Genomic DNA, 9,050 nt, shown 5'->3' with positions numbered 1-9,050 from the left:
GGAATAGGGTAGAAATATGAATTATTCGGCGGGTACATTATATGGCTTGGCACATTATATTTCTAATGCATACATGCCAAGTGTCCCTGTTTAGTCTGGCTAGTCCCTTTTTTAAATTTTTTACCTGAATATCCAGCAAAGTCGCATAAACCGGGTAAAGCTCCTCTTCGGTCGTCTGAGATATTATGAGGTCTGCGTAATATGCGCCTCGATCTGCCCCTGCCTCGTTGGGGTGGGTAACCTGGTGCGTTCAGATACCGTAAATCCCATCCATTGAGACCACAATTTATATGCAGCCTTTGGCGTAAAGTAATATAAGCCAGAGACCATCTATTATTATTATCATTATTAGAGGGTATAGGCTGCATTTTTGTTTGTTTTCTTGTAATTGACCTTATAACCAGATTTTTTTTGTATTATTCTCGTGGTCTTTTTCACAATTCATTCAAATTTCCATTTTTGTGTTGCTGGTGAAATAAGAAAAATACTATTATTTATATTTCAGTTCCATGTCCTTCTGTAATAATGACGGCAGTTTGTTCTCCTTCTCTTAGAGTTGTGTTTTCCGTGAACATGGAGGGCTGTCTTCCAGAAGAACCTGGTGGCCGTTCCCAGGAGCTCCCGGCAGGCGGCACGTCGGAGCTCCCGGCAGGCGGCACGTCGGAGCTCCCGGCAGGCGGCGGGGACTGCGATCTTCAGGAAGAGGCCACCACTATGGATTTGCAACCTCAAACTGTTTCTCCTGCAGCGGAAGATCATGATGGTGCCGCGGAGTCTCCGCGGAAGGAACCGGCCGATGAACACACAGACTCCAAAGAGACCAACGGTTCCCGAATTCTACAAACCAAGCTTGGGGGCGACGGCGACCCCGGTGCTAATAAAACTTTAGATACCCCATTAGATGTAGCAGCTTCCAGTCTGGCCAGTAGCACCGGGAACGCACCAAACACTAACCTGCCCGCGCCGCTTGTTATGGAACGCTTACCGGAGCTCAATAAAGACGCGGACGGTAACGGGCGTCATTCCGACAGGGTCAGTACCAAAGAAGATCTTTCTGGATGCCATCTTCCATCTCTGCACGAGACCTTACTGGAGGAGATAGAAAGTGAACTCTCTTCAACAGAATTGGATTATAAGCCGCCAAATGGAATGAATAAAGATGGATTTAATTTTAATATATTGGGAAAGTGTGTCGAAGAGAAATGTCTGCAGCAGGAGCACACAATTAAAAGGTGAGCAAAAATAAATCAATAAATAAATAGTCTCTGAGCAACTTGGTCCTTCGTGAATAATGTATCGCTGCTCTAAAACAAAAGTACCCCTCGTTGCCCGGTTATTACTCTGGGGGACTCAATGTCTTCACGTTGGTTTACAGGTTGATTGAAGAAAATAAGAAGCACCAGCAGCTTATCCTGGATATTTGTTCGGAAAAGGATAAATTAAGGGAAGAGCTAAAAAAGCAAACTGAAGCGGAAAAGGCTCACCTCGGCTCTATTAGACAGGTGAGATGAGAAACGCACATTGTTTATCCTTCTGTTTGAAGAAGAGACCCCTGAGGTCCCAAAGCGTATGTAACTTTAGCTATTTCTTTGTTGGCCAAATAAATGTATCGTCTTTAAAGGCTCTTCATTCTTTATTTTCATGTCTTGATGGAACCCAAAGCGCTGGTTCTACTTTTTGACACTTTGGTAACATTTAAAAACATCATTTCTTTTCTCTCTCTGACGCCCCAACCCTTCCCAGCAATAATTACTTGTCATGTAAAACGTTTTCTTTAATTATATATATTTTTGCTTGAGAAAACTTAATTGCCATCGGGCACAAAAGCAAACGCAGAAAGGTTATTGTCAGAAAAAAACTGAAACCCCTCCCTAAAGTGATTTTTTTTAATATCTTTAAGCCGTCAAATTTGCTAAAGTTCGGGGGCTTTTTTTTGGAAAAACAAGGTAAATTTCTGTCTGTAACATAATTACAAAAGGGTTTCTAAACATCGATTAGACTTTTCAACTAAAACTTGGATCAGCGAACACAACGTGCCTTTTGCCCACAGGAGTGATGGGAGTGATAAAGGCCCATTGGAACACAGGAGTGATGGGAGTGATAAAGGCCCATTGGAACACAGGAGTGATGGGAGTGATAAAGGGCCATTGGAACACAGGAGTGATGGGAGTGATAAAGGGCCATTGGAACACAGGAGTGATGGGATTGATAACTATGAAGATATTCCATAAAAAATCAGCCGTTTTAAGCTACAATAGTCGTTTACATGTCTGTGCTGGATTTCGTATTTTTATGGGGGAATTTTTTTCTTTCTTTCAAAAACAGGGCAATTTTTAAGTGACCCCAACCTTTTGAATGGTCGTGTTCCATAGAGAGAAATTAATGTTTAATTGGAACGGCACCTAATAATATGAATCCTCTTTGTACCCAATGAGGCTTTTTTAATAAGGTTGGGTAAACATTATGGAGGCGTCTGCACAGTTACACCCCCTGTGAAAGCGTACACAATATTTCGGGTATACACCTCGTTGCTCGGCGCCGGCGGTTCGTTAACGTTCGCGGAGTTACGGTTTCTGTCTGTGACAGGCAGCGTGGATGCGTGGATAACGGCGTTCACGCAGCCGGTTGCAGGCTGTTGATTTGTTGCGTATTGATGAGGATAGCAGCGCGGCTGCCGGTGTTGGTGGAATAGAAACCGGCTTGTTTGCTGCAGCTGCGCTCGCTCTGCGCCTGCGCGGGAAAGCACGGCTTTATCTTCTTACGTCAGACATCCACTCACCGCAAATATTGATGATGGAGCCGTGCTTTTCCAGGAGCCGGTTGCCGGTGTGTTCTGCGGGTCTCTTCCTCCATAGAAAGTCTTGTGACGCGTTTTATTGGCCAATTTACTTCTACATTCCATGTATATGGATTATATAAATATATAGCGCCGGCAGATTCTGTAGCGCGGTTACAATAGCGAAACAAAGAATTACATGAACAGGAGGAGAAGAGGGCCCTGGTTTTGAGAGTTTACAATCTATTGGAGGCACACAAGATTTTCAGGGGAATTATGGCAATCGGGATTATTCCCATAGAATGTGATGAGGGCCACGATGTCGCATGACGGGAGATTACCTTTAAATGGAAACATGGCAGGCGTTTAACGCGCGTTTCCTTGAACAATCGTACGTTAATCTCTTTGGAATGTATCTTGACGCTGCCCTGATCGCTCCTTCCCCGCACCGCCCTGTCTGCGGCATCTATAAATACTACTTTCTTTGGATTAATTACTTCCCAGTTTATAATTTACTAACCGGTTTCATGATGGAATTTTCTCATTCATAAAAAAAAAAAAAGTGACTTTCCCGGCTCAGACACCACACCGAGCTGATGCTTTATGGCGATGCTAATGAAGTCCGTTCCTCCATAGACTTTCATTTGTCAGAGACTCTGACTGGGCAGTTAAGACTAAGCCGTTCTATTGTTCCCCACAGGCAGTATGATAAGGAGTCGCGGTGTTTAGTAGATCGGGGATCAGATAACAGAGCAAGAATCATACAAACGGCTGATATGCAGCTGCCTGAAAACATTTATATTATGGGGAAAAAACTACAACTGGGGAAAAATAGCACAATATTACTGAAACCGTATTTTTAATCTGATAGGAAGATACCAGTTTAACAAAATCATCATTTTCTTTTATTATTGGCAGTATCTTAAGGGTCGCGTTCAGTAAACTAAACAGGTTTTTATAATGAAAACTTCTTAAACATTTTTTATTGATATACATTAAAAAATGCTTTTGGGATATAATTTACATTCAGCATTAACGAGGTTTTATGGGGGAATTCCGGATGGAAACCAATCCAAGCGGGGTCTCTATCACCCAGGAAGAGGGCAGAAATGAAGATTTGGGGATATTTAATGTTTGTTGTACGCAGCAGACTCTAGAAAGTCTGAAGTTCTCATTGTGCTGCCTGCAAACAGGTGGAAACCCGCCGGCTTCACCCATCTAAAGCTCGTCCTCTCAGCCTCGCTGCTTTTAAATTGTGAAAGCTATTGAATGCTGTGATTTCTGCCGGAGACGCAGCGACGCGGCTCGACACAAACAATACTTGGAATTTCTCTTTCTTGTTTTGGGCTTAGAAGGCGGATTAACTCGCTGCCGATTCCGTTCATTACAAAGAGCCTCGAGCCCCCCGCGGCAGGAAGAGAGACCCAACAAAAAGAAATCTCTTTTACTATTCGCTACAAAGTAACAGCGAGTGTATAACGATTCGAGGGACTGCCCAGAAAGTAGCTCCGGGGATTATTATTATTGATGATAATAATAATAGGGCGTTAAAAACTTTTACTCCTCTATATAGGAACCCAAACAACGGGTCGGCCCCCGTCTAGTCGCCCGTTTCTCCTGCTGTAACGACTCAAACCTTAATCAGTCGTCGGTCTCGTCTTAGATTCAGGAGCCGTATGTCTATCCCATGCATGTTTAATACCCTCACTGTATTACCCTCTACCACCTCTGCTGGGAGGCTGTCCCACTTATCCACCACCCATTCATTAAAGTAAATCTTTCTTACATTACATCTAAAAGCCCTCTGACCCTCTAGTGTTAGATTACAGACTCTTTTTTTACTCCGTTACACAAAGGATTGGGAAATTCTCGCTCCTGGACGTCAGAGTCCCCATTATTGACGTCACGTCTTTTGACGTTCGCTGACCCGCCTCGCGATGTTATTCGGAGTCGCCTGCTTTCTCTCAGAGTAAAGATCAGTCAGCTGTTCTTGGAACAAACCGGCCGATTGCACCTTGAGATAAAAGCCGCGGATCCTTTATATCGAGACGCCTGGAACGTTCGCTGATTGTTGTAGAATTTGCAGAACTCACCGACTTTTTTTTTCCTTGTTGTTTTTCCTTTTCGAGTTAAAACTGCAAAAAATTAAAGATGCACAGATTTTTTTTTTTTTTCTTTTTACAGCGTGCAGGAAGAAGCGGTTTAAACTTTCGCTCCACTATATAGAAACCCAAACGGCAGGTCGGCCCCATTCGGCCCGTCTAGTCGCCCATTTCTCCTGCTGTAAAGACTCAAACCTTAGATTCAGGAGCCGTATGTCTATCCATGCATGTTTAATACCCTCGCTGTGTTACCCTCTACCACTTCTGCTGGGAGGCTGTTCCCCTTCTCAGTAAAGTAAAACAAAACAAAAAATCCGCACCTGAACAGAAACAGGTGGCCCGGTGCATGCTGGGATTCTGTATTGCTTGGTTGCATGATGGCTACTTACATTATCACCAACACAAAGAAAGCCATCATGGACACCCCGCAACATCCCAATGGCTTCAGGGGTGCACTGGAGACGAACACTGAAGGCTATTGTGGCAAATAATTGGCAGCGGCCTGGGTAACCGGAGACGCCATCGGCCTCGAGAGGTTTAAATGTCTCTAGAAATGTATCAAAGAAGAAGCGCCTTTTAAAATAATGCCGGTTCCAGGGTTTTATTACGCTGCTGTAAGATTATTATTTGTTGCGGAGGGGAGGGTAACGCTTTTGCATTTTTATTTCAGCTGGAAGGAAGGATCGAGGAGCTCAATAAAGAGCTGAGAGCTTCGCGGGAGAAGCTCGTTGCGCAGGATACGGCAGCCAAATCCGCCATCCAGCAGCTGCACAAGGAGATGGCCATCCGCATGGACCAGGTAGGGTCCCCGATAGGGCGGCGCGTGACGGGCTGCTTTATAACAATGGCTCCCATTGGTTTATTGAGCTGTACGTCTCTTCTGGCCCCCGCGCAGATCAAACTGATTTGTCCGCGTGGGTTTAGGTGCGTTCGTAAATATGCGCCTCGTTGGGCTGACTGATCCTCATGGCGCTCGCTGATCGCGCTGCCAGATACTTGATCCTCTGATCTTCATTGGCAGAGCTGGTTTAAAGGGACCCTCCACTTCCACCAGCAGAGCATTTACATTAAAGTGCTTTGTAACGGCTTTAAAATGCATTCATTTACTTAAAAGGGAAAAAAATCCTTTGGAGGTGGTTGGAGGGGAGCATGCTGCGCATGCGCATTGGAAAGTCAGCTTAGCTCTAGGAGGTCTAACGAGACATGTGCAGGAAGCGCTCCTGTTGATTTTGATGGGAATGCTTTCCTGCCACTGATTGGTTACTTCAAGCAGCCAATCAGTGGCACAAAACCTCAGACCACAGAGAAGGCTGCAGCTTCTACTGAAGGTAATTCAATGTTAGTACTTACAACGTACATGAACTATGTATTCTTTGTTTAAAAGGCTGCCTGGGACACTCTGTATGCATTTAAATACATATGATGGCTGCAGGGGTCACTACAGAGTTAACACATGGCATGTATGTGCAATGCATCATGGGAAGTTTATTTCAAAGGGGGGAGAAAAGAGGCTGAAATCTAACGCTAGAGGATCAGAGGCTGAGATGGAATCGGAGGAATTTTACTTTACTGAGAAGGTAGTAGATAAATGGAACAGCCCGCCAGCAGAAGTGGGAGAGGGTAATACAGTGAGGGGATTTAAACATGCATGGGATAGACATCCGGCTCCTGAATCTAAGACAAGGTTTGAGTCTTTACAGCAGGAAAAATGAGTGACTAGATGGGGGCCGAATGGGCCGATCAGACGGCAGATTCTATGTTTCTACATAGGAAAGGCCACTTACTGTTGTTTGCAGGCCAACAAAAAATGTGAGGAGGCGAGGCAGGAGAAAGAAGCCATGGTGATGAAATACGTCCGAGGGGAGAAGGAATCGCTCGATCTCCGGAAGGAAAAGGAAACGCTGGAGCGAAAGCTGAGAGAGGCGAACAAGGAGATCGAGAAAAGCAGCAGCCGGATCAAACTTCTCACTCAGGAAAAAGGGAGGCTGCACCAGCTGTACGAGAGCAAGGTAAGTGCCCCGAGAGCGTGCCGTCGGCGCGGCAACCGACACCCCGCGCCGCTGTCTCCCCCTGAGGTGGATAGGGCAGCAATGAATCCAAACCAATACATTGTAACAGGTAACAGACAATAAAGGGCACTTCCTCGCTTTGCACTTTTTTGGTGCGGGGGGGATCTGGGACTCGGGGTCTCGTCTTCTAACTGGCTGGCACGATGTCGCGGTTTTACAGCGTCAAGGAGTCGGCGTTTCGGTCAGTTTGTTTGTCTGCGATAAGCGGGTCGTTAAATTAGAGACATGGGTGCTTTACCTGCAGTAGTAGCCGACCTTTATCACAAGGACACATACGTTAAAAACACACAAATCAAGTAGATATTCTAAGGTTTCCACTACAAATACAAAACTACGTCCAAATTTAAATTTTACATTTGATAATTTTGTCGGCGGATAATTTGTGTTTCCGAGAACCCCGCATGCTGCACGCTGTGTGTTTTGTTTCTATTGTGTTATAAAGTGACCTTTTTTTCTATATTTTATTTTAATGAAGGAATCTGAAACAAGCAGACAGAATCGAGAAATCGAAAAACTTAAGGAAGAAGTCAACTCGTACGCCATCAAAGTGAAGTGGGCTCACAATAAGCTGAAAACCGAGATGGATACGCACAAGGTCGGGTCTCCAGGGCTCTCAGCCTGCGCGGGGTTAAAGCCGCACTCCAGCCGTCACACGCTTTTTAATGCATATAAAGGCTGCCATTTAATTTTAATTAATCTGCATGGGGGTGGGAGGGGGTGCCATAAATGTAATGTCAGGGACGTTAGGCTGTCCCTTTTGAGCCCACAATCCCTCAAGCAGAGGCATGTTGGCTTAGGCTGCGCAGGTTCACACTTAGAACCTTTTGTGGAAAAATAATTTAGTGTTATTTATCATTTTTCTTTGTTCTTCTGTTGCAGGAAACCAAAGACAAATTTCGTGACACGACCGCAAAGCTGAACCAAGCGAAGGAAGAAGCCGAGCAGATCCGCCGGAACTGTCAGGAAATGATTAAAACATATCAGGTGACCACAAACCCTGCGTCTCCCCGGACTGCTTCACGGGGGTCTGAGATCCGGGGCGATCCCTGCTGGTAACCAACGCGGTGGATTCTCTTTCTGAGTGGAGTTAGGGCCACGGTCTGCTCAGTGGTGGGTTTTCCAGGGGATGCCCGACTCCATGTGATGCCTACCATTGTATCCGCAGAGCGGATCTGAAGGGGGCTCAGGGGGCTTGAAAACTACTGGGGTAGATATTTGACGACCGCCTCGGGATCCGGGCAAGAATCGCAGTCAGCTGTTATCGTAAAGACGATAAAGTAATGAGTTGGTTACATGTTACTAGTTTCATTTACATAAACAAACATGCCGTCTGTGAAAATGATAAAAACTTGTTACAATTGACAATATCTCCAGAATATATCCAAAATAAGACATATTTAGATACTTTCCTTCAGGTTTTTACAGATGTTTTAATTGGATTTTCCATTCCGGGTTTTTCTCCAGGAATCTGAAGAAATTAAATCCAATGAACTGGACGCAAAGCTCAAGGTAACGAAGGTGGAATTAGAGAAACAGATGCAGGAAAAGACCAGCAGCCTGGAGGTGAGAACAACCCTGCGCAACGTCTATACACGGCCAATCAAAAGCTTGGGGCCACTCAGCTGTTTTCATGCAAAACATGGACATTTCTGGCTGTAACATAATTACAAAAGGGGGGTTTCTAACCATCAATTAGCCTTTTCATTTTAAACTTGGATCAGCGAACACAACGTGCCATTGGAACCCAGGAGTGATGGGAGTGATAAAGGGCCATTGGAACACAGGAGTGATGGGAGTAATAAAGGGCCATTGGAACACAGGAGTGATGGGAGTGATAAAGGGCCATTGGCACACAGGAGTGATAAAGGGCCATTGTAACACAGGAGTGATGGGAGTGATAAAGGGCCATTGGAACACAGGAGTGATGGGAGTGATAAAGGGCCATTGGAACACAGGAGTGATGGGAGTGATAAAGGGCCATTGGAACACAGGAGTGATGGGAGTGATAAAGGGCCATTGGAACACAGGAGTGATGGGAGTGATAAAGGGCCATTGGAACACAGGAGTGATGGGAGTGATAAAGGGCCTCTGTACGCCTATGAA

General features: G+C 45.1%; 1 protein-coding gene across 1 annotated transcript in view; it reads left to right on the top strand.

Moving 5' to 3' along the window:
• Nucleotides 1-573: 573 nt before the first annotated feature.
• Nucleotides 574-9,050, top strand: part of LOC149277533 (coiled-coil domain-containing protein 186-like) — a 19,722-nt gene continuing 11,245 nt past the window's right edge. Inside the window, exons 1-7 of the mRNA XM_089502816.1 lie at nucleotides 574-1,232; nucleotides 1,376-1,502; nucleotides 5,549-5,677; nucleotides 6,675-6,887; nucleotides 7,423-7,542; nucleotides 7,827-7,931; nucleotides 8,412-8,510. Of these exons, the coding sequence (XP_089358942.1) occupies nucleotides 574-1,232; nucleotides 1,376-1,502; nucleotides 5,549-5,677; nucleotides 6,675-6,887; nucleotides 7,423-7,542; nucleotides 7,827-7,931; nucleotides 8,412-8,510 (1,452 nt within the window). The remainder of the gene's footprint in view (nucleotides 1,233-1,375; nucleotides 1,503-5,548; nucleotides 5,678-6,674; nucleotides 6,888-7,422; nucleotides 7,543-7,826; nucleotides 7,932-8,411; nucleotides 8,511-9,050) is intronic.

Source organism: Sceloporus occidentalis, unplaced genomic scaffold (assembly GCF_023333645.1).
Source record: "Sceloporus occidentalis isolate IW3139 unplaced genomic scaffold, rSceOcc1.0.p SCAF_212, whole genome shotgun sequence".
NCBI classification, from domain to species: Eukaryota; Metazoa; Chordata; class Lepidosauria; order Squamata; family Phrynosomatidae; genus Sceloporus; species Sceloporus occidentalis.
This window is presented reverse-complemented; position numbering and strand designations above follow the sequence as displayed.